We start from the raw sequence: 26,431 nt of genomic DNA on the forward strand, positions 1-26,431 counted from the left end.
CTATTTATTATGTTCCATGGATGCTACGTGACCTGCCGAGTTCCTTCAGTACTTCTGCGTATTATTTCACAAATGTGGGTATCCTGAAATATGTCTAGCCAGTCAGTGTGTCTAAACTATGTTCTGCAAAAAACTTAACAATGACATGCCTCACTTGTTCTTCAGATTCTGGTGGGAAAATGATGGCGTTTTTACTTCCACCCAGCGCATGGCTCTCTATGAAATTACCATGTCAAGGATTATCTGTGATAATACCGGGATAAAGATGATTTCTCCGGATGCATTTAGATTCCAGGAATATCCACTTGGATATGTAAACTGCTCCAGTATACCACAGGTAGACCTGAGTGCCTGGAGAGAAGATAGGCAAGGTACAGTATCCGAGAGCAGCCTTCACAGGATCAACACCACAGTTCCTGTACCTCTGGCTATCAACCCCTTCAAATTTGCTACTGTGAAATGCTACAAATCTTGGAGCTGTAATTGAAGGCTAAATACTAAATTGCTGTGATTCAGAAACATTTGCTCGTATTGTTTTCCTACTTAGGAGTGTGGAAGCATGCACCAACAGGCTTAACAACATTCCTTCCCCCACCGCTATTAGGCCCCTGAGTGAACCCCACAACGGTGCTCGGTGTCAACTGAGCTTTCTTTTCATTGCAGTCCTATTCTCCGCAGTTGTGCTCCTTACACTGCGGTATGAATGTGAAAGGTAATCTCTCAGTCTGCTCGCAGACTGTCCTCGGTATTTGGTAACAAATGCACCGAGCAGCCTAGATCCCATACGGTTATGTACTGTTAATCTCTCCCTAGCCGACTGATGCCTACTCAACAATCATAGTCTCAATTAAAGTTTTTTGGCCTGATATATCAACCGCTCTTTTCCTCCCACTAATGTGGCTCGATCGGCTGAGTTCCACCAGATGGTTTGGTTTCGCCTCAGATTCAAACATGTGCTGTTGGTTATGTGTCTCTGGCAGCCTCTTCTGTCCCTTTTCAGTCCCAATGAATCAGAATTGTGACTCATACTTTTTCCCCTCCACTGCTAAAGATACGCACTACATCTCAGGCATGCATAAATAGATTGACTCGTGGTGCTATACAGGAAAGAAGCAGTCCCTTCAGCCCATCTTATCCATACTGAGCAGGTGTTCTCACTGGCCTGGTCCTCTTTGCCTGAATTTGCCCCATATGCATCTAAGCCTTCCTTATCCAAGCACCTGTTTTTATAAGACATCATAATTGTATTGGGCCTCTACAGCTTTCTGTGGCAGTACATTCCATATTCCCACTCCCTCTCTACAAAGAAAAGTGCCCCCTCAGGTTCCCTTTAAATCTTTTCTCTCTCACCTTATGAACTTCTCTACCCTGGGGAAAAAAAAGACTGACCATTCACTTTATTTATGCCCTTAATATTTCATGTCTCTAAGTAAAGGAACTTCCTCAATCTCCTATGCTCCAGAAGAAAAGTCCTAGACTATTTAGCCCCTACTTATAACTTAAGCTGCCCAGTTCTGGTAACATCCCATAAATAATTTCTGCTCCCTTTCCAGCTTAGTGACTTTTTTTTCTATGGTTGCAATATCAGAACAGCACATAATACTCCAAATAAAGGCTCACCAATATCTTGCACAGTTTTAGTATGATGTCCCAATGCTCTTACCAATGATGGCAAGAATGTTAAGTGACTTTTTCACCACTCTAGCTAACTGTCCTGTCTCTCTCTAGGAACTAATCTCTCTGTTCTACAACATTCCTCAGGGTCCTAGTATTCAGTGCTTAATTCCAACCTTCATTTGACTCACCAAAATGCATTACCTCATATTTCACTAAGTTAAATTCCTCGGTCCACTTTCCCAATCAACCAGGATCCTGTTGTAAACTTAAATAACCTTCCACTACTCTATAATTAAATGACAAACCAGTGTCTGCCGATGCTCCTGTTAAACAACCTTCCTCACTGTTCCCCACACCATCACTTTTGATATCATCCACAAAATTATTCGCCATGTTAATGACATAGTCATCCAAATCATTAATAAAGCTGACAAAACGCAGTGGACCCAGCACACATCCTGAGGCACTCCATTGGTCTCAGGCCTTCAATCAGTAAAGCAATTCTCCATTAACATCCTCTAACTCATTATAGCAAGCTCAATTTTAATCTAATTGGCCAGCACACCTGAGATCCAATGTGATCTGAGTCTTCCATGCAGGACCTCGTTAAAATCCAGATAGATAACATCCAACCCTCATCTTGATTACCTCTTCAGGAAAATCTATCAGACTGGTAAGACAATTTTCTGAAAACAAAGTGAAGCCAAGTCAGTTCTTTCTATCTAAATGCTGGTACATCCTAACCCTCAGAACCCCCCCACCCACCTCATAACTTACCCACCACTGATGTCAGGCTCACCAGCCTGTAGTTCTCTGGCTTGTCCTTGTAGCCTTTCTTAAATAAAGGTACAACATTAGCCACCCTCAGTCTTCCAGTTCCTCACCTGTGGTTGACGGCGATGTAAATATCTCTGCAAGGACTCGTGAAATTTCTTCCCTAGTTTCCACCAATGTCCAAAGATGCACTTGAACATACCATGTGGATCAGAATAATGCAGAATAAACCTGAACCCTGGTAATTATCCTTATGAGTCATTAATAAATTATATTGTTCTCCCCGTTGTGTCTCGAAAATGAAATTGCTGATGCACCTGCCCCACAACGGAATAAATCTTTTGTCTCCTTTTTCAGTATTTGTATTTCTATATGTCAACTATTCAATGGAACTAAACCTATGACTGTATCCCATACATTCTCCATCAGTGTGATAGATTGAGCATGTTTCTCTAATCTATACAACACTTGTTCAAATAGTTTGTGGTCTAGATGCCTCTAACTCGTGACTACTTGTTCCATTTACAGTGACGCCCTGTGGTTCTGTCCCCTTTGTTGCTCACGGCTATTTCTCCATCTGTAAATCCTCGGTCAGGTACATGTGTGAGTCTGGATACACTCTGGTAGGAGGGGATACGATAACATGTGTGAGTAACGGAGAATGGCAGCCTGCACCACCTGGCTGTATAGGTAAGGGCTGGAATCCAAAATCTCGTGAGTTAACGGTTGATATTAGGTGTAAAATGGTTAAATATGAAAATGTTCACCATTGTGTGCTCATTTGCATGGGAGTTTCTCCTGCTGTAATGAAAATATTTTAAAATTAATTCTTTGTTCTTTGCTGATCAACCAGCAAGAGGTATTCACAACCAAAGGAAGCCCTCCACACATGTTAATGGCCAAATAAATAATTTATTGTGAATACATGAATATTATACAAAGCTACTCATTGAGTGTTTCAACAAAATATGGAAGGAAAATGCTTATCAGCCATTCCAACTCATTGTTATTGGGAACTTCTGGTTTAGTAGCCCTCTCTCTTTCTCATTAACACTGACTCTTAGTTGAAGTATAATTTCAAGTCTAAGATATAAAGTCCCAGTTACACAAAGGAATAGTTGCTTTTTATTCCCTTCTGATTAAACAAAGTCTGTAGCCAGTAACTTTCCCATTGATTACATTTTAAAGTTATAAATTTAAATTTAGATATAATGCATGGTAACACCCTTTTGGGCCACAAGTCCATGCCGCCCAATTAACCCACAACCCCCGGTACGTTTTGAATGATAGGAGGAAACCGGAGCCCCCGCAGACACAGGGAAAATGTAGAAACTCCTCACAGAGAGGGCAGGATTTAGACCCCAGTCCTGATCGCTGGTGCTGTAACAGCGTTGTGCGAACTGCTACGCCAACCGTGCCTCTCCTTGATTTATAGAATCGATTTTAGTTAATGGGGTCGTTCCAAATCGCTGAAACTTTCTTATCATTTCTTTGGGTATCCTGTTGTGCGCTCATGTTCCCTCTCTTATAAGTTTTTTTTAGAGATACGGGATTTTCCAGCCCATGAGCTCATGCTGCCCAAATACATCCATGTGACTAATTAACCTGCTCACTGCTTTGGAACATTAGAGGAAACACACAAGGACATGGGGGATAACATCCGAATCCCTTGCAGACAATGGCATATTCAAACTTGGGTTGCTGTCACTATAATAATGTTGTGTTAACCTCAGATGTTATGTAACCCTATGCTGTTATAATAGTAGCCTGTCTGCATGTTACAATTAGGAAGGAATGATGCATTTCATTTTACATTTTATATGCCTCCTGTGGGAGGTATCCCTCCTGTGGGATACCACAGGGCTATCCTGTCTTATCGCTTGTGATCCTTCCCTTGAGTACATATCTTAGAAACAGAGACAAAAGATTAGTGAAAAGACATTCTTTGCCAACAGCCAAACACATCTTCAAGGGGTTATTATATTCCAAGCTAACACTTTTTATTCTACAATTACCATGTTGGAGTTACACACTTTACACAAACCAAGTAAAACTATTTCTATACACCCACTGAAACTTCATTTTATTAAAATCATTCCATCATATTATCTCAAAGATAGTGCAATATACCAACCATTTGTTACTTCTCTCTTAAACAATTGTTAGAATTAGATCTGGAAAGTGGAAGTCCTCTGTCATGTTTAACAGATCTTACACAACGTTCATATTTCAGAGAATAAAAAAATCACTTTAACCCTCAAGACACAACCTGCCATCAAATTGTTCTCGTATCTCATTATTTCAAGGAACAGATATTTCCATTTTTTTTCTCTTGCTCACAATTTGATGTCTCAATATTCACAACTTAATATTCACAAAAAACACATCTCTTCCTTGCCTGCAACAGCACATCCTCAATGCAGGTGGCCATTCCAAAGGAGGGCATGGCCATAGTGTGTTTCAAAAAAAATTATATTTTTTTATCAAGATTTAAATGGTACTGCAAAAGCAACAAATGCAAACACACTGTATATATGTGGTAACCTATGACCATGTCCTCCTTTTGGAATGGCCACCCTCTCCTCAACTGAATGCCAGAGGGATGTGGAAATACTAGCAGCCATTACCACCAGCCCCCCATTCAGTTAGCATGTTAACCAGATTTTTAACCTCAAGTTTGGGCCTGATTTAAAAACCCCTATTTGCCAGATCATTAAGATTGAGATGGTTTGGTACCCTTCTTGGGTTCATTCACCCTATTCTTGTCCTGATGACTGTTGTTTTACATTGTTATGTTGTAAAGGTTTTATCATCATTCAATGAGTTCTGTATCTTAGAAAGTCTGAATTAATATGATGATCCACTCTTGCAGCTACTGTGGAACCCCTGTGGACTGAAGAGGAAGATGTTGAAGTTAATGTTGGACCTCAAGGTATGAAAGGAGAAAAAGGTGACATTGGACCAAGGGGGCCTAAAGGAGATAACATGGAAGCTCAAATACAGATGTCAGCATTTTCTGCAAAACTTTCAGGAAAAAATCTAAAGAGTGGAAAGCCTATACCATGTGAAACCGAGGTCTATAATGGCCAGGGACATTTCAATTGCCCAGCAGGAATATTTACTTGTCAGATACCTGGGGTCTATCAATTTTCATATAATTGTGAAGTGACAAGTGAAGTCAGTGTGTTTCTTAAAAAGGACGGGTCTACATTGATCACTTCCAACGTGTTTGCCAGAGCTGCAAAAGCAATTTTATCAGGAGGTACCATCCTTCAATTGGCTGCTGGAGATAGAATTTGGTTGGAAAATTACCCGACAAAACAAGGCGCAATTGATTCTTGTTACTTTCAGGGGCATTTATTATTTGGAGTTCAATAAGTTTCTTTCATTTCCAGACAAACATAATGACTTTTACAAATGTCAAAAGTATATTTCTTGATTTGTTGCTGATACATGGAGCCACTGATACAATCTTTTCAATTCAAAGCTGTACTTGCTGCCATTGGCAGCGAGGAATTTACAGGTTTAATTTACATGGCTTCCTCTCCTTTATAATTGGTGGTTTCCTTTTCCATCATTCTTCTCATCGGAGGAATGTTAAAGCCCAAATTCGCATTCCAAAGAACATAATATCAGTTTTACTTTAATCAAATCATTCAAAATGTCAGAAGTTGAAAGTATAAAACAGAGTGCAATGATACCCAGCATTTTAATACTTTAACTTTCCCACTGAATCCCAGTCTTTTAAAGCACAAACATTGTTATTGATAATTGTCAGTTGCCAATTGTATATCACAGTCATGTTTCAATTTTTGCTAAACCTTTAATTGTATCCTCTCTCTGAATTGCTATCAGTACTTTGTTGTTGGAAACTTCTGGCTTTGGTACTTGACAACATTACACCACTAACTTTTTTCTGAGGTGAAGCCAAGGCTTTTGATACTAAATTTTTTTTTATTTCGTCCCTCAGTTACTAAAGTGACCTTTTTGCTTTCCAAAGGTCGTTTTAAACAAGTGTTCAATGAAGTTACTGCACACTTCACTGACTCCTTATGAATATGCTGTACAATAATTAAATTGTTGTATCCCAGGGTATTTTCTAAAAAGTGCTGAGAGTACATTCCAGTTTTTGGAATCATGGAGAAAGTTCTGCCTTATGAAAGGAATACAGAACTATTTTAGCATTACCTTGGCATCTAAAAACCAGTGATTACTATCAAGTGGCACTTTAAAACGGTTGTTAACGATTTTGTTTCATACATAAACCTAACATTGACATATGGACCCAATGGTCAGTGCTCATACCTGCTGTAAGCAGAAGAGGCTGTCCATTCACAGGGGCATCCAGCCTCAACAATAAATGGAAACAGAAAATATCCAAACACCCCACACATCTCTGTAGGGATATCATCTGACCAAAAATGTTTCCAGAAAATTTTTTTTTTAGACATACAGTACGGTAAAAGGGCCTTCCAGCTCACAGCCCATGTCCCTCAATTAAACCCAATTAACCTACAAACCCCTGATGTTTTCAAAGGGGGGAGGAAACCAGAGCATGCAGGGGTATCGACACAGACACGGGGAGACCGTACAAACTCCTTACAAACAGCGCCGGATTCAAACCTGGGCCGCTGTCGCACTAAGAGCATTGCACTAACCACTACACTAACCATTTTCTGATTTCATTTCAGACTCCATCTGCAGTAGTTTCCTTTCACCCTCAATAATACACAGCTAGTGAGTGAATATTGTTAGGAAATCATATATCCAAGGCAACTCCTGCCAAACAGCAAGATAGAGGTTTTCACAAATCTCATGAACTACCAATCGCTTCTCATGTTGACCAACTATTTCTGCCAATGGATGTTGACTATTCTACTAAGTTTCCAGAGTAGATCATTGTTTTCTCATGGATTACTGTCCACTTTTATTTATGTTCTGCTGTTGTTGGCCAAGGTTCACACCATCTAAATGTTATTTGCCTAGGAACACTCTTCCTTTTGTCTACTATTAATCCAAGGGTTATACACTCATAGATGGATTATTATTGAAGTATGATCATAATAAATGTGAGCAGGAGGAAGGCCTTCAGACTCTCATCTGCTCTACCATTCAATGAGGTCATGGCTGATCTTCCACCTCACCGCCATTTTCATGTTGTATCCGTATATCCCTGTAATCTCTAGATATCTATGCCTCCACAGCCTTCTGAGATGGAGAATTCCAAAGTTTCTCCACCTCTGAGTGAAGACATTTTTCCTAAATAACCTACCTTCTTTTGTTGAGATTATAATCCGTAATCATATATTCTTCAACCATGGGAAACATGCTGCCAAGATCTAAAATGTGGAAACCTTCAAGAATTTTATCCACTAATATTTATGTTCCAAACTATGGTCTGTTCCTCGTTTAAGGTACCTGCCCATTGAAAGATTTTATTTCTCTTTTTCTGCCACCTCCCTCTCTTTGCTTCTACCACTCACCTACCCCCATACCAGTTTCTGCCCCTCATTCTAAATATTCACAGCTCCTGCCCCTCACTCTCTCTTTGGATCCTAGCAGTAACAGTCTCTCTGATCATCCAATGATCAGTAGCTACTCTTCAATCTCTCCCCCAGCAAAAATGTTCACAACCAGTGAATATTGGTAAGAACATCGCCACCTCATTCTCTGCAACCCCCAACCCATTTTCAGTTCCTAGTCCCACTCTTTGCTATCCCAATATCAGTATCAACCCTTCTCTCTCTGTACCCCTACTAACAGTCCATGTCTCTCTCTCTCTCTCTCTCTCTCTCTCTCTCTCTCTCTCTCTCTCTCTCTCTCAGCCTCCCTTAGCAGTTTCTGTCCCACCCGCTATAACCCCTTAGGTTTGCATTTGAGAAATTCTATGAATCTCTCTATATTTTTTAACAGATCCTGCTCCTTTGTCTACTTGCCTTAACAGCTTCTCTCTCTCTCTTTCTCTCTCTCTCTCTCTCTCTCTCTCTCTCTTTCTCTCTCTCTCTCTCTCTCTCTCTCTCTCTCTCTCTCTTTCTCCTTCCATCCCCATCTGTAACAATTCCTGAACCTTACTCTCCAGGAACCCCACTAAAGGTTCTTGCCTCTCGGTTATTCATTGCTGGTATCACTGGCTTTGATTTGTAACGAACTATTTTGATACCAACCTTTCACTGCATGTGCATTGCTTTCCCTCTCTAGTTTCACAAAGCTTTGCTGGAATGAGCAATATTTATTATTCTTATTGATTTAAATCATTTTGTAATGTAGAAGGAAATGGGTTAAATTAGAAAGATTGTATTATTCATGTTTGTAAAGAACACGATTGTAAAGAATCAGCCATGAATGGATGGACAGGAAAGTAACACTAATGAATTGTAATTCTAATATTTTTATTCCCGCAAAAGATCAATTGTAGGTAATTTAAAATAAATCCACATGAAAGCTAACTGATGTCAGAAATTTGGTTTATTTTATTTTTCAGAAGGAGAAAAATGTCAAGTCTAGCTAATTCCATAAAATTATGATACCATACACATGACATTAAACTGCCACTTTCTCAAAACATATGTTCATTTTTCAGAACTTGTAAGAAGTCAGAGACAGGTGACAGGGTGATGCTACAGGTAGGGCTACTATCACTCCGTTCTTTTGATCTGATTGAGCTCAGAACTGCCTGTGTGGTGTCCATACAGGTACACAATCCTTTATCCGGAACCCTTGGGGGACAGTGTGTTCCGAATTTCGGATTTTTCCGGATTTCAGAACAAAAGCCTGCTGCCCCAGATTTAAGCCCACCCGAATTGTGCTGCCATAATCCACCCCCTTCCAGTAGCGCTGACGTATCTCTCCCCCTCGCCCACCTAAGCCGTGCTGCCCTCTCTGCAACATACCCCCTCTCCATCCCCACCTGCCCAACCTGGTCGCGCTGCTGTCTGTCTGTCTGTCTGTCTCTCTCTCTCTCTCTTTCTCCCTCCGCTGTAGCAGCACCAGGAAAAAATGCCGGTTTTTGGAGCTTTCCAAATTTTAGATGTCCGGATAAAGGATTGTATACCTGACTATTCATTCAGTGAACATGTAGGTTTCCCCGAAGTCCTTCCATTTCCCCTCGCATCCTAAAAACATGCTGGCTATCTTTTATTTGGCTACTGTAAATTGCCCCTAGTCCAGGTGGGTGATAGGAGAATCTACAGTGGGGGGGGGGTGGAGGGGGGGGTATGTTGCAGAGAATAGGTTACAGCAAAATAAGAGGGGGGACTAGCTTCATAGGGAATGTTCTGAAAGCTCAAATAGATTCAACGGTCTGAATGGGTTCCCACTTTGTGAGAAGGAATACAATAAACCTGAACTCTTATGTTCAGTTTCATCTATCATTTTTTTTTTGCAGCTGCAATTGTTAACTTTGAAGTTTAGACTGACAAGTGGCAAGTAACATTCTTGACACCTAAATACTGGGCAATAGCTGCCTTCATCAAGAAAGAATCCTTGATTTTAAAAAAATTGCCACCACAATCTTCATCAGTACCGGAGCATCACGGGGCTGTGTTCTTAGCCCCCTGCTCTACTCGCTTTACACCTACAACTGTGTGGCTCAGAATGACAGTAACACCATCTACATATTTCCCGATGATACCACGGTAGTGGGTTGTTTAAAAAAGAATGCAGAAATTCATTGTGTATTCCATTATAGAAAATTACATACAATGTAAGAAATAAATATGCTACCCTTTTGCAAATTTGGAGCCAGTATCTGCAAAGTTTAGGGGAAAATATGAAAAAAAAATGTACTTTCAGCCTCTTGAGACCTGTGTTACCTTCTCCCCTGAAACGGACATATAAATACTGTGGAATCCCAGTGTGCAAATCAAAACATTGAGCAATCAGGAAACTATTTACCTCTTTCTTTTCTATACTTCAAATAACTAGATATTTCTTTTGTATAGTTTTTGTGTGGGAGGAAGGGAAGGGAGGGTAAGGGTGGATTTTTAAAAAATCATGTAAACCACTGTAATTTTTTAACTTTACCAACACTGTTTTATTTAAGATTTTATTCATTACACACATAGAAATTTTTAAATAAAATATTCAAGCAAAAAAGACCATGAGTCAACATACAGGAGGGAGATTGAAAATTTGGCTGAATGGTGCACCAACAAAAAACCTTGCACTCCTTGTCACCAAAACTAAGGAGCTAGGAAGGGAAATCAGAGGTGGAGAAGGTGAGCAAATTTAAATTCTTGAGTCACTATCTCAGATGATCCTTCCTGGACCCAACACACCAATGGCATCGTGAAGAAAGCACGTCTGCGTCTCTCCTTCCTCGGGAGTTTGTGGAGGTTTGGTCTGACACTAGAAACCCTGGCAAATTTCTACACAAGTACGTTGGCATTTGAGTCGACCAGCTCTACCATAGTCTGGTATAGCCCTGAGCAAAAAGGCCTGTAAAAGGTGATGGACACAGCCCAGGGCATGAGACAAAACCCTCCCACCATTGAGAACATCTACAGGGTACGCTGCCGTCGGAGAGCAGCAGCAATCATCATGGATGCACGCCACCCAGCACCCGCTCTGTTCTCGCTGCTACCATCAGGAAAGGGATATAAGTGCTACAAGGTTCAGGAACAGCTGCCACCCTTTCACCACCAGACTCCTCACAACAAACTCAATCAGGGACTCATTTAATAACTCATACTTTTGCATTTTATTGATTTTTTTTTTAAATTCTCTCTGTATTGCACATCTTGTTTGCATTCCATCATCTGTTTACAGTTCTTTATTTGTTTAAATGAGAGAGAATCATGTATGTACTCTGACAATAAAGATGAAATCTCATGTTCAGTTTCATCTATCATTTTTTTTTGTTGCAGCTGCAATTGGTAACTTTGAAGTTTAGTCTGACAAGTGGCAAGCAACATTCTTGACACCTAAATACTGGGTAATAGCTGCCTTCATCAAGAAAGAATCGTTGATTTTCAAAAAATTAATCACAGATCCTACACCATTAACATCCTAGGGATCAGCATTTTCCCAAATGAATCATCCACATAAATGCTGTGGTTACAAAAGTAAGTCCATAGAACCATTGTATGCTACAGCACAGAAAACAGGCTATTCAGCCCTTCTAGTCAGTGCTGACCATTATTCCACTAGTCCCATTGACCTGCTCCCATTCCATTAACCCTCCAAATCTCTCCCATCCATGTATCTATCCAATTTATTCTTAAGTGTTAAGAGCCCGCATTCACCTCATCAGATGGCAGCTCATTCCACACTCCCACCACTCTCTGAGTGAAAACCTTTCCCCTAATATTCCCCCTAAACCTTTCCCCTTTCAGCTTAAAGCTATGACCTCTCATATTTATCTCCTCCAATCTGTGGAAGAGGCCTACTCACACCCACTTGTCTATACCTCTCATAATTTTGTAAACCTCTATCAAATCTCCCCTCATTCTTCTTCGCTCCTAGGAATAAAGTCCTAACCTTTTTAATCTTCCCCTGAAACTCAACTCATGAAGACCTGGCAACATTTTCCCTGCACTCTTTCAATCTTATTGATACCCTTCCTGTAGTTAGGTGACCAGAACTGCACACAATATTCCAAATTTGGCCTCACCAATGTCTTTAACAACTTCAACGTAACATCCCAACTCCTAGTCTGAATACTTTGATTTATAAAGGCTAAGATGGCAAAAGCTTTCTTTCTAACCCTGTCCTCCTGTGACGCCACTTTCAGTGAACAATGTATCTGTGTTCCCAAATCTCTTTGCTCCTCCACGCTCTTCAGTGCCCTACCATTTACTGTGTATCTCCTACCTTGGTTTGCCTTTCCAAAATGCAACACCTCACACTTGTCTGCATTAAACTCCATCTGCTATTTTTGGTCCATTCTCCCAGATGGTCCAGATCCCCCGGCAAGCTTTGGAAAATCTTCCTCACTGTCCACAACACTTCCTATCTTTGTATCATCAGAAAACTTGCTGATCCAATTTACCATATTATTGTCCATTGATATAGACAACAAACAACAATATCGATCCCTGAGACACATTAGTGAGTCACAGGTCTCCAGTCTGAGAAGCAACCAGTCTGATCCTCCTTTGAATGTGTTGCCATTTCCTTTTTCTCAGTTTCAAAGATAAAGTTCTGACTTTTGATTCCTTACCACTATGATATTTATTTAACCATCGAACTGTCTACAGCGTGGAAACAGGCCATGTCGGCCCTTCGAGTCCGCCTCGGTTCACTTGAACAACTCCACTAGCTCAACCCTCCCGCTCTCCGCCCATAACCCTCCAACCCCCTCACCTCCATGTACACATCCAACCTTCTCTTAAATGACAGAAGGGACCCTGTCACAATTATCTCCTTTGGAAGATCATTCCATTCTGCCACCACTCGCTGAGTAAAAAAGCCACCTCTAATATTTCTCCTAAAAGTTTTGCCCCCTTACCCTTAACTCATGCCCTCTTGTTCCAACCTCCCCTGCCCTAAGGGGAAAGAGTCTGTTTATGTCTAGTCTATCTATTCCTTTCATAATTTTAAATACCTCTATCAAGTCCCCTCTCAGTCGTCTAGGTTCCAATGAATAAAGTCCCAGTCTCCTTAATCTCTCCCTGTATTCCAGATGCTGTAAGCCAGACAACATCCTTGTAAACCTTCTCTGAACCCTCTCCACCTTATCTATATCCTTTCCATAATTAGGAGACCAGAACTGAGCACAGTACTCCAAACCTGGCCTCACCAATGCCTTAATCAGCCACAGCATCACTTCCCAGCTCCTATAATCTATACTATGATTTATGAAGGCCAGCATACCATATGCCTTCTTAACCACCCTGTCTACATGGGAATCCACCTTCAGTACCATAACTCCTAGGTCCCTTTGCTCCTCTGCGTGCCTCAATGCTCTCCCCTTAACTGCATATGTCCTATTCTGGTTATTTTTACCAAAATGCAGCTCCTCGCACTTGTCTACATTGAATTCCATCTGCCATCTTTCATAATTTACTTATTATGTTGTAGCCTCATCTTTTTTTTGCCCTGGTTTTTCAATCAATTATATTATAGAGACAAACCACAAAAAAAATTCTCGTGATCTCTATGGAGTGAATTTCTATTTTGTTGTCATTTATCAGTTCTACTTGCTCTCTGGCATCCAGCAGCAAGAGATGTGGTCAAACAGGGTGAGCAGGCAATAAGAATTGATTAGTGGTATTGTGAAACAAAAATAATGTTAGCATGGAAAAAGAGATATACATATTATTTTACAATTCATCAAATATTGAAATATTTATTTGAGGGGATTAAAATATGAATGTTTAATCACGGATTTCAAGAAGACGAAGATTGTGAAGCAACAGTTGGACTCTTTAAAAGTTCATGCACAGAGGAGAAGAAAAACTCACACCTGGTCCACATCAGTGATGCTGTTCCTAGGAGTAAACACCTCCAGTGACCTCCAGTTGAATCATGTCAATGTAATGGCCAGAAGCCTGAGGAGGTTTGCATGTCACTGACATTCCTGAAAAACGTCTCCAGGTCCGCCATTGAAAGCATCCTATCAGGGCGTGGCACTGCTCTGGGTGGGAACTACTCCACATAAGAAGCTGCAGAGAGTTGTTGTTGTCCCTACTTTCTCTCCATTGATACATCACACTGCCTTGGAAAAGCATCAATATGTCAAAGGACATTTTCACACCCTCTTCACTCCCTCCCATCAGGAAGATCACATGTGAGATCATGCCCCACCAAATTCAAGGAGTTTTGTCCCCGCCATTACCAGATTCCGAAATGAATCCCAAAATAATACAATGATGTTGCCTTTGTTCTGTGCCATCTGACCTCTGTAAATCTGAACTTTTGAACTGTGTCTTACCTGTTATACAGTATTATGTATGAGATATCAACAGGTCTGCTCACAAAATAACCTCTATCACAAAAAAAAACTTGAATTTGAATGAGGGGGAGGTGGGGGGGGACATTGGCAAAAATAGAGTGAGCAGATTCCAGTCGTTTTCCCAGCTTCTCAGGAGAAGTTATATTAATGTTTCCACAAGGACATTAGCCTGAATATATAATCACCTGTGAAATCTGTGCCCTCAAACAAAATAAACCTTCATCATGACTGAAACGGGCATCCAGTTTCATCCAGAAACAGGCATAAATGTGCCAGGAAACAGGCTGCAGGGCAGCACGGCAGGTCAATTGAATGAAGAAATTTATAAATCTCTTCCATTTTTCAGTTTTGGTTTGATTGTTGCATTCTACAGTCATGAATTAACCTACTTGCCATTCCAGAACAGAGCTACCCAACAAACCAGTGTGGTTTCATACGAAACATAGCTACAGAAGATTATGCAGATTGCTTTATTATGCCGACCTAGATAAATTACTTCTGGCTGCTAACCGGTTGTACACAGAATTGAAACTACATTGTGCAGCGGGACCAAATGGATTGTCACTACAGAAGAAGAGGGTGAGGCTGAGAGCAATAGGATGCAAAATATTTCTGGGCAGCTTGATCTTTGATTGTCCTAAATAGAGAGGATGTAAATTTTCCAATGGAAATCTCTCTAATTTTGTAATTTAAAGTGGGTAAATGCGTAGCTTGATTATAGTGTCTGAGAATGATTTAAAAAAAACATCAAATCCCTTCACAACTTTTATCAAATTACTTAACAGCCTTTAGGTGAGTTGACCACGAAGACTGATGATGAGACTTGCTGTCTAGTAACTCTTTACCAAAAGGTCTGAAGCGTCTCTCCATCAGAAGAGTAAAACTGTTTATGGCAGTCAACGTCACAAACAGTTGAACTGTTTTTCAATGGAATCTCTTGAGTCATTACCTTTTACTTTAGGTGTTCACCATTCCATTAAGAAGATGTGAAGGCCTGCATAAATCATATTTCCTCAATTAGAGAAAGAGAGAGAGAGAAACCTTTACAGAACTGGCAGGATTCCTGCATTTGTCTTCTTTTTCAATATTGTTATTGATTTTATCCATAGGTACATTACAATAAAGTATTAACAAATCTCATATAACAATACAAATATTACTGAGACCTGTGTTACATTAAAAAGGAAGATAAAAAGAAAAACACTAGACTAAATATCTAATTCAATCACCTCCCTTCGGAGGCTCCTGACCAACACAGTCCACCACTAATAATAAAAAACGAGGGTAAACAGTAGGATAAAAAATTAGTTAATCTCCCAAATTTTGAAAGTAATTGAGAAAAGAACCCCGTAAAGAAATAAAGTTAAGATTCATTTCAGTGGTGGAACATCTAATTTTTTTTCTCCAAATTCAGACACGCTATCCTATCAGACAACCATTGAGTGTGAGTGGGAGGGACGGCATCTGTCCATCCCATTAAAATGGGCCTTCTAGCGATAAGGGAGGTGAGGCAACTACATGAGATGGTGAAGCAGTCAAAATTAAACCTGTTTCCCCCCCCCCCCCCACACTTATTCCAAAGAGAGCAATAAAAGGATTTGGAGTCAAAGTAATGTTAAAAACTAAATACAAGGTATGAAATACACCTTCCCAAAAACTGGAAAGAGAAGGGCATAACCAGAACATATGATATAGTGAACCTTCTTCAGTTATAAATTTGTTACATTTAGAAGAGAGATTAGAATAGAATTTGGCCAATTGAACTTTGGAATAGTGGGCCCAGTATACTATCTTAAATTGTAACAATGAATGTCTAGCACAAAGAGAGGATGAATGCACTTGTTTCAGAATAGAATTCCATGTAGTTTCAGAAAATGGTTGTACACGCTACAACGAGTGTGGAAGGAAGATACACACACGAGAGTCGAAATTGAAGCTGCTCTGCTTATATGGGGCCCTGGCGCAAACATCAGGGGCTCAATTCATTGGAGAGCCGACCTCGGGTTGGCCGGCATTCCCACCAGAGTTCCCCATCTTCCCGCTGTGTAGAGGTCACCTGGGACGATGGCTGGTGTCACCTCCAAGTTGGTGCGGTCGCTGCATTTGTCAGCCATTTTGTGGACCGTTTCGCATCTCTGTGCGCAGACTGCTACACGACCCCCCCAACCCCCAGAACCAGTGACCAGGCTATTGTCCCTGCATCATGGGGTTGGAGTGCAGACTCATTACAGTCCAGATATGCCAGTTTTAGGTAGTCGACAGTAAAGTTTTTCTCCTTACTGACAATGCTGATGACGAAGGTGGAACCATTGTCTCTAATGACATTGTAGGACCCCTCGTAGGGTCACTGTAATGATGGTATGTGTGCTCCCCTCCTCACAAACACATACCAGCAGGTCCTTAGGTCATTCGGGACGCCATGCCTGGGCTGGCTGTGCGGTGGGGGTGGGGCTTGGAGCTTATTGGGGGGTTAGAAATTCCCCAGGGATGATTAAAGACACGCCGTAGACTATTTCTGCCACTGAAGCATTGAAGTCCTCCTTTGGCATGGTGCAGATTCCCAGCAAGACACAAGGCAGTCCTTCCACCCAGTTGGGACACTTGAGCCAGGCCATCAAGGCTGCCTTGAGGTGCCTGTGGAAGTGCTCCACCAACCCATTGGCCTGTATGTTTTCCGATGTGGTATGGAGGAGCTGCATCCCCAGAAAGTTAGCCAGCTCCACCCAGAGCCCGGAGGTGAATTGTGCCCCCCTCTCTGAGGTGAGGTGCTGCAGGACCCCGAATCAAGATACCCATGTGTCAACGAGTGCCCTGGCGCAGGTTTCTGCGGTGGTATCAGCCAGGGGGACCGCCTCCAGTGGTCTACCATGGTCAGGAAGTATCTCGCCCCACGGGAAACCTGTAAAGGCTCCACTAAGTCAATGTGCACATGGCTGAACGTGCGCCGTGCTGGGTCAAAAGTCTGTGTGGGCGCTCTCGTGTGAACCAGCTCTTTAGAGGACTGACAGTTCGTGCAGGTCTTAGCCCACTGACTAACCTGTTTATGGAGGCCATGCCAGACAAACCTATTGGCCACCATTTCGACCATGGCATGGATGGCAGGGTGCACTAGGTTGTGGATGGCCTCAAAAACCTGGCACCTCCAAGCAGCCTGGACGATGGGTCGGGGTTGCCAGTAGAAATGTCACGCAGCAGTGTTAGGTTACCTGGGCCAACTGGGATGTCTTCCACCCTGAGACCAGAGATGGCTGTCCTGTAAGCAGGGATCTCAGGATCTTGTTGCTGTACTTTCGCGAGTGCCACATAATCGACCCTTTTGGACAGGGCGTGTATCAACTCAATCATGGGGCTTGACAGAGCATCGGCCACCACGTTGTTTTTCCCGGCAATATGTTGAATGTCCATGGTAAATTCAAACACATGGGACAAGTGCCTCTGCTCTCGGCTGTCCACGGGTCTGAGACCTTCTGGAAAGCAAAAGTCAGTGGCTTGTGGTCAGTGAAGTCCCTGAATTGCTGGCCTTCCAAAATGTAACATAAATGTCTTGCCGCCAGGTACAACGCCAACAGCTCCGGGTCGAAAGCGCTGTATTTGAGTTCTGGGGAGTCAGAGCTGCTTGCTGAAAAAGACCAGGGGTTGCCACTGGTCCTCAATGAGTTGTTCTAGCACGCCCCCTACCACTGTGCTGGAAGCGTTGACAGTTAGTGGGGGGAACTGGCTAATGTATCTTTGGTCCTTTGGAGGATTCCTTGTCCCATGCAATGTCTTTTGCATTGCTGGTCATTGGTGCCGCTGCCGGTACGAACCTGTGGTAAAAGTTTATCATACCAGCAAATTCCTGCACCCCTTTTACCATGCGTGGCTTAGCAAAGTGCTGGTCCGCCTCATCCTTCTCAGTGAGGGGTGTGGCCCCATGTCTGTTAATCCTATGCCTCAGGAAGTCGATGGTGTCCAGACTGAACTGATACTTAGCAGGGTTGACGGTCACCCCAACTCGCTCATCCTGGTGTACAGCTCACTCAGGTGGGCAGCGTGGTCTTTGCAGCTCCAGCTGGCGACAAGGATATCACCCAAATAGATGAACACATATGGGAGGTCCCAGCCCACTGCATCCATCAGCCGCTGGAAATTTTGTGCCACATTGTTTAGACCAAAGGGCATGCGGAGGAATTTGAACGAAGGATGTGGGGCATGGGGTATCTTTCGTGTGTGGTGGCCTCATTGATACAGTGGTAGTCACCGCGTGGTCTCCAACCCCCTTGATGATTTGGGCACTATGTGGATGGGAGAGGCCCAGGGTCTGTCGGAGCCCAAGCTCCTCCATTGTTTTGAATTCCTCCTTCGCCAGGCTGTTTCTCGGGCGGGAGTCGACGGCCGCTGGTGTGGAGAGGGGTGCCTTTGGTCAATATGTGGTGCCTTACCCTGTGCTTTGGCTTGGCCGTGGAGAACGCAGGCAAACATTGTCCAAGAGTGTTATAGAATCTGGGATCTGGGTGGGCGGGGGGTGTGAAAGTACAGATTCTATCACCAATGTGTAAATGTACATATGTATAGATGGTAGTGTAGGATGACTGTGATTGGCTGAGAGTGTAACCACACCTACTGGCAGGTCTTAAAGGATTGCTCCTAGCCAGACCAGGTCATTCTGGACTGGTCGACCTACTTGTGATATGCTCCAGTCTTTTAGTTAATAAAAGCCTTGGTTTGGATCAACAAGTCTTTGCTTCTTTCGACGCACACTACAGGTGGCAGGTAGCTTGGCTTCCCCTGAGGCAGAGTCTGACAGGTTCTGGCGTGCACCAAACGCCATCTCTTGAGGTTGACCAGCAAGCAGAGGGCCTGAAGGAAGTCGGCCCCCAGGAGCAGTTGCGCCAATGCCTCAAGGGTAAAGGTCCATGTAAAATGACACTGAAATGAAGTGGGATGGTGCAGGTCCCAAAAGTTCGAACGCAGGACCTGTTGGCTGCCCTCAGTACTGGGACCTGCTTGCCACAGCAGGTTTCGAGACCTGTAGGATGTTTATCTTGGTGCCCATGTTGACCAGAAAATACCTGCCTGACAGTGAGTTCCAGACATGGAGGAGGCTATCACGTGGTCCAATCACCACAGTTAACAGTGACAGTTGGCCAGGGTATTTCCCAAAAACCCGCAGAGTGGGTGGCATCGTTAGACCTCCGCACCCCATCGCTGGTGGTAGTAGCATAGCTGTCCCGGGCTGTTCACTTGCTTCTCTGCTGGCCTTGATCTCACCGGGGGCTGTTCGTGGGGCTTGCTGATATCATCTACAACAGTGCTGGCGTCCTTCTTCACTCCCCAGAAAAATGCCCAAATTGATACAGAAGTAATAAAATGAATAGGATTGACCGATTAGGATTCAATATGTACAACAAAAGGTTATCTGCATAAAGTAACACCTGCTGTTGTGGTTCCTAAGATATCAGCCGATTGCCGAAAAAGCCACAGCTAAAGGTTCTAAACCCCAATTAAATAATAATGGGCTTAGAGGACAACCTTGCCTTGTTCCATTATAGAACTTAAAAAGTTTGGATTTAATTGAATTAGTAAAAATTGCTGTAGGAAATAAATATATCAGTTTAAATCTAATTTATAAACTGGGCACCAAAATTCTCTAATACACTAAATAAATATTCTCATTCTACTCTTTCTCAGCATCTAAAGAAATAATACATTCAGAGGATGAAACTGTAGGAGATTTAAAAATATCTAACAACCTATGAATATTAAATTGTTAGAAACAACCCTTGATAAACCCAGTTTGATCTTCAGAAATAACTAAAGGCATAATATTCTCTAACCTACGAGCTAAAATCTTAGAGGGTACCTGAGTGTCAAAATTGAAGAGCAAAATTGGTCGATAGCAGGAACAGTGAAAAGAGTCCTTATTCCTTTTTGCAGTAAGAGAGATTGACGCTTCATAAAAAGTTTCTGGCAATTTCCCAATAACTCAGGATTGAGTAAAGACAAAGTTCAAGAGAATAATCAGTAACTGGGAAAATGATTTATTAAACCCCGCAGGGAAACTCCTGCTCAGAGATAGGCAGTTCCAACTTTCATTTATTTACTGAAGAAATAGCAGGAATAGTTTAGAGAATTTTGGTCTATGATTGAATCAGAGCTGTACAACTCAGAATAGAACCGAGAGAAAGTGTCATTTATTTCAACATGATCATTAGTAATCTTACAATCATCTGTATGAATCTCAGTAGTAAGCCATTTAGCTGTATAATTTTTAATTTGGCTAGCTAAAAGTTTTCCTGCCTTTTCACTATGCAAATAAACTTAGACCTTTCTTTCTTTCTTTCTTTCATTCTTTCGTTCTTTCTTTCTTCCTTTCTTTCTTTCTTTCTTTCTTTCTTTCTTTCTTTCTTTCTTTCTCATTCTTTTTTTATGTTTGAGTGAAGAAAAGGGAACAAAACCAAAAATACAATATCACTTATGTATATATTCAAACAGTATAAGTCCGCATCAGACTTGTCAGCCACAAACGAGCCTGCAGCTGACGTGGACATTTACCCCTCCATAAATCTTCGTTCGTGAAGCCAAGCCAAAGAAAGAAGAAGATAAACTCAGTATAAATAGTAAAGCCCCCAGAAAGAGGTTCAATGTTGGAAACTTGCAGTCAGACGAAGTGAGAGGAAACTTCCAGGCAAACCTCAAAGCAAAGCTCGAGGATGCAATCCGCCTCACGGACTAGTCCCCTGAAACCCTCTGGGATCAGATGAAGACTGCCATACTGCAATCCACTGAAGAGGTACCGGGCTTGTCCTCCAGGAAAAACAAGGACTGGTTCGACGAAAACAACCAGGAAATCCAGGAGCTGCTGGCAAAGAAGCGAGCTGCCCACCAGGCTCACTTTGCAAAGCTGTCCTGGCCAGAGAATAAACGAGCCTTCCATCGCGCATGCAGCCATCTTCAGCGCAAACCCCAGGAGATCCAAAATGAGTGGTGGACTAGCCTCGCCAAATGAACCCAGCTCAGCGTGGACATCGGCGACTTCAGGGGTTTCTACGAGGCTCTAAAGGCTGTGTAGGGCCCCTCGCCCCGTCCAAAGCCCGCTGTGCAGCTCAGACGGCAAAGTCCTCCTCAGCGACAAGATCTCCATCCTCAACCGATGGTCAGAACACTTCCAATCTCTTTTCAGTGCCAACCGCTCAGTCCAAGAATCCGCCCTGCTCCAGCTCCCTCAACAGCCCTTAAGGCTAGAGCTGGATGAGGTCCTCACCCGGGAAGAGACATATAAGGCAACTGAACAACTGAAAAGTGGCAAAGCAGCAGGTATGGATGGAATCCCCCCAGAGGTCTGGAAGGCTGGCGGCAAATCTCTGGATGCCAAACTGCATGAGTTTTTCAAGCTCTGCTGGGTCCAAGGAAAGCTGCCTCAGGACCTTCGTGATGCCATCATCATCACCCTGTACAAAAACAAAGGCAAGAAATCAGACTGCTCAAACTACAGGGGAATCACGCTGCTCTCCATTGCAGGCAAAATCTTCGCTAGGATTCTCCTAAATAGAATAATACCTAGTGTCGCCGAGAATGTTCTCACAGAATCACAGTGCGGCTTTCGCGCAAACAGAGGAACTACTGACATGGTCTTTGCCCTCAGACAGCTCCAAGAAAAGTGCAGAGAACATCACCTTTGTTGACCTCACTAAAGCCTTCGACACCGTGAGTAGGAAAGTACTTCGGAAAATACTAGAGCGCCTCGGATGCCCCCAAAGTTCCTCAACATGGTTATCCAACTGCACGAAAACCAACAAGGTCGGGTCAGATACAGCAATGAGCTCTCTGAACCCTTCTCCATTAACAATGGCGTGAAGCAAGGCTGCGTTCTCGCACCAACCCTCTTTTCAATCTTCTTCAGCATGATGCTGAAACAAGCCATGAAAGACCTCAAAAATGAAGATGATGTTTACATCTGGTACTGCACGGATGGCAGTCTCTTCAATTTGAGGCACCTGCAAGCTCACACCAAGACACAAGAGCAACTTGTCTGTGAACTACTCTTTCCAGACGATGCTGCTTTAGTTGCCCATTCAGAGCCAGCTCTTCAGCGCTTGACGTCCTGTTTTGCGGAAACTGCCAAAATGTTTGGCCTGGAAGTCAGCCTGAAGAAAACTGAGGTCCTCCATCAGCCAGCTCTCCACCATGACTACCAGCCCCCCCACATCTCCATCGGGCACACAAAACTCAAAACGGTCAACCAGTTTTTCTATCTCGACTTCACCATTTCATCGGATGCAAGGATCGACAACGAGATAGACAACAGACTCGCCAAGGCAAATAGCGCCTTTGGAAGACTACACAAAAGAGTCTGGAAAAACAACCAACTGAAAAACCTCACAAAGATTAGCGTATACAGAGCCGTTGTCATACCCATACTCCTGTTCAGCTCCGAATCATGGGTCCTCTACCGGCATCACCTACGGCTACTAGAACGCTTCCACCAGCGTTGTCTCCGCTCCATCCTCAACATTCATTGGAGCGACTTCATCTCCAACATCAAAGTACTCGAGATGGCAGAGGCCGACAGCATCGAATCCACGCTGCTGAAGATCAAACTGCGCTGGGTAGGTCACGTCTCCGGAATGGATGACCATCGCCTTCCCAAGATCGTGTTATATGGCGAGCTCTCCACTGGCCACCGAGACAGAGGTGCACCAAAGAAGAGGTACAAGGACTGCCTAGAGAAATCTCTTGGTGCCTGCCACATTGACCACCGCCAGTGGGCTGATATGGCCTCAAACCGTGCATCTTGGCGCCTAACAGTTCGGCGGGCAGCAATCTCCTTTGAAGAAGACCGCAGAGCCCACCTCACTGTCAAAAGACAAAGTAGGAAAAACCCAACACTAAACCCCAACCAACCAATTTTCCCTTGCAACCGCTGCAACAGTGTCTGCCTGTCCCGCATTGGACTTGTCAGCCACAAATGAGCCTACAGCTGACGTGGACATTACCCCTTCATAAATCTTCATCCGCGAAGCCAAGCCAAACAAAAAATAAACTCGGTCCTCCTCCACTCCACTGGGTGAAGACAGAAAATACATCAAAAATATTATATCATATATATCCTGAGAGTTACATATATTTTGTAGCTTTTGATTCATGTTGTGAGTCAAAAAGCAAAAGTAAGACTGTATCTCATCTGGAAGAGTGAGACCACATTAAAAATCATTTGCGTCAAATGAAAATAAGAGATAAAAGGTCTCCATGTATCTTCAATTTCACCAATGAATCAAATTCATAATATCTATTTTTTTCTAAACTTAAACAGGACATAATATGAGAGAACCTTTGAAACGCTGTTGGAGGTTTAGAGTATTTACATTTGAATAAGATGGCTCTTTCTGTGGAGGTACAGAAAGGCTCCCTATGACAGGTTCATAGAGCAGTTATTGGATTGGGTCGAAGCTCCACCTGAAATACAGTTGGAAAGATATTAAAAAATGCTTTCCAATAGATTTCTAAGGATGAACAAGACCGAAACATATGTGCTGTCACAAGTAGGGTTAATATTAGAATAGATACAAGCCAGCTTATCTTTAGACATGTGAACACGATGCATCACTTTGAATTGGATCAATGAATGTTGGGCACATATTGAAGATGTATTCACCAGTTTAAAAATCTTGACCCATAGATCCTCTGCTAAGGGTCTTGCAAGTTCCAATTCCCAAGCCTTTTTAATCGTATTGTACGTACTAGACAGAATTTCAATAATCTATCATATATAATTTTAATTAATATTTTCTGAGAAAGATTCAATTGAAAAATATTATCAGCTAGATCTGGTGGATATGCAAATGGAAAGTCTGGTAATATGGATTTAAGAAATTTCTAATCTGTAAATATCTAAAACAATGAATATTTGGTAAGTCACAGTTATTGCCAGCTGTTCAAAAGACATTAACCAACCTTCCTCAAATAAATTTATATAAATAATAATACCTTTGATTTTCCATTTAAAAGGATAAGTAAGAAGCAAGCCATGTTTAGTTTTTAATTGGATTCCAGCATTTCTAAGGAACTTTTGTAGTCGTGGTAATATCTCAGATTTAGGTCTCCAACTCTGCAGCATGTCTACGTATTACTGTATATAGTACAAAAATAATACGTTCTGTCCCCAGGTTCATCTTTTGCCCCTAGTGTTTAATTCACACTGATTCTTGTAAATGTAGATGCTCTGTGTAGTATTCATCAAATATTGTGTTTTATTGATTCACAGAATGAATTTAATGCAGCACGGCTAGCGCAACACTGTTATAGCACCAGCAATCGGGACAAGAGTTCAAATCCTGCGCTGTCTTTAAGGAGCTTGCACATTCTCCCCCTGTCTGCGTGGTATACACCAGGGCTCCGGTTTCCTCCCACCATTTGAAATGTACCAAGCATGTAAGATAATTGGGTGTAATTAGACAGCACAGGCTCATGGGCCAAAAGGGCCTATTATTGTGTTGTATGTTTACATAAATATAAAATTTCAATGTAAAACATTTAAGAATGAGCCAGCATTTAATTGGTGGTGATTGTTTCCCTTTCCACAGATGCTGCACAGATGGAAAATGAGTCCTTAGTTAAATAAAAGGAACAAGAACAAAGAACAGTGTCACAGTGAACAGAGAGGCAATGTATAAGATGAAATATGTCTTGCATCTCATCCAACTGAATCCAGAGATACTTGCTCAATACATCAACTCCTTTAGAAAACGATGAGGTATAAATGAAGAGGAAACACTTGATCAATTGAGTTTTCTTGTCTCAGGAACACTGAGCTCTTCAGAAAGAGTAGATTCAATGCCAACAAATACCCTGCTGACAACATTCTCTGAAACCTGATAATTTTGTTCATCAGTATCTGGAGACAAGCATTCGATACCTTCAAATTATCCTTCCAATCTCAGGCCTTGTCTGAAACCTAGAACTTCTTCAGGTTTGATCTGAAGTTGATAGTAATTTAAGAATACTGACCGATGGCTGGAAGCATTGTTGCAAACACCTAGGGCCTTTCAGATAAGAGGATGTGTGTTCCACATCATGCATGCACATTTACATTAAGCATTTGAAGCCTTTTACCTGCAGCCCACTGTTCTCAGAATCTCATTCCTGAAAATCTTACTGAGTGGTGCAAGAAAAGTTGGGTGGAGCAGAGTTTAAACAAGTTGTACCTCTTATAACAAGAAACCCTGCAGGACAAACCCACACCCTCAGCACTTAAAGGTAGCAGGCATCTATGCTGCTATATTAATGAAATCAAAGGACTTAGTCATCACATTGGCAGGTATTTACGACAGGTGTTCTCTGTTGTATCTGTCACTATTTCACTCAAACAAAAATACATTCTCTTTCCTATATGCTTTCATCGTTGATTCGGACTGATTACAAATACAGATATTATAATTATTCTTTTTTTTATTGATATGTGGGGTTTATATTTAGAACATATAGAATTTAAATAAATGTTGTAGAGTTGGCACACCAAACAGAGAATATTTAATACCCTTTTTTTAAGGCTCGTGGGGGGGGGGGTTCTGATTTTTTTTTAGATAAGTAAGGGGGGAGGTGTCTGTAGTTTGTAGTTTTTTTGTATTTGTTGTAGTTTATTTGTATTTTGCAAATTATTAAATAAAATTTTCCAAAAAAAAATATATGTTGTGGTGCACTGTTAGCCTGAATTTGACACACACAGAGATAAAGACTGTACAATAGGCTTTAATCCACAAAAACTTCCACAGATCCAGGCTGGCTGTGGCTGCAGCAACTCTGAGTGAGGCCTCGAGAGGCCGGCGCAGACTTATATCCCGGATGGTGATTGTCACCCAACCGGGTGGGGCTTGATCCGCTCAGGCCGACTGATTGACAGCTGGCCAGGTGTTGTCCTGTCCCCTCACACTCCTGCAGGTACAGAGTTTTCCCCCTGCAGTAGGCCGGTGGTGTACCACCACATATGGATTGTGTGTCAAAAGAACCAAAGACTTGTTGATCCAAATCAAGGCTTTTATTAACTAAAAGACTGGAGCCTATCACAAGTAGGTCGACCAGTCCAGAATGACCTGGTCTGGCTAGGAGCAATCCTTTAAGACCTGCCAGTAGGTGTGGCTACACTCTCAGCCAATCACAGTCATCCTACAC

At 42.3% G+C, this 26,431-nt stretch overlaps 1 protein-coding gene and 1 long non-coding RNA gene across 6 annotated transcripts in view; one reads left to right on the top strand and one right to left on the bottom strand.

Annotated features, from left to right (window-relative positions):
- Window positions 1-8,837, top strand: part of LOC138749223 (eosinophil peroxidase-like) — a 45,080-nt gene extending 36,243 nt beyond the window's left edge. For both annotated transcript variants that reach the window (XM_069910338.1, XM_069910337.1), the window contains exons 13-15: window positions 166-371; window positions 2,920-3,081; window positions 5,264-8,837. In XM_069910338.1, coding sequence (XP_069766439.1) covers window positions 166-371; window positions 2,920-3,081; window positions 5,264-5,769 — 874 coding nt within the window. In that variant the 3' untranslated portion in view covers window positions 5,770-8,837. The remainder of the gene's footprint in view (window positions 1-165; window positions 372-2,919; window positions 3,082-5,263) is intronic.
- The window catches only part of LOC138749225 (uncharacterized), a 69,911-nt gene extending 49,685 nt beyond the window's left edge, over window positions 1-20,226 (bottom strand). For all 4 annotated transcript variants that reach the window (XR_011348492.1, XR_011348490.1, XR_011348491.1 and 1 more), the window contains exons 1-2: window positions 20,127-20,226; window positions 15,234-15,278 (exon numbers count right to left, since the gene is read on the bottom strand). This is a non-coding gene — a long non-coding RNA (uncharacterized lncRNA). The remainder of the gene's footprint in view (window positions 1-15,233; window positions 15,279-20,126) is intronic.
- Window positions 20,227-26,431: the final 6,205 nt, after the last annotated feature.

Source organism: Narcine bancroftii, chromosome 14 (genome assembly GCF_036971445.1).
Source record: "Narcine bancroftii isolate sNarBan1 chromosome 14, sNarBan1.hap1, whole genome shotgun sequence".
Taxonomy (NCBI): Eukaryota; Metazoa; Chordata; class Chondrichthyes; order Torpediniformes; family Narcinidae; genus Narcine; species Narcine bancroftii.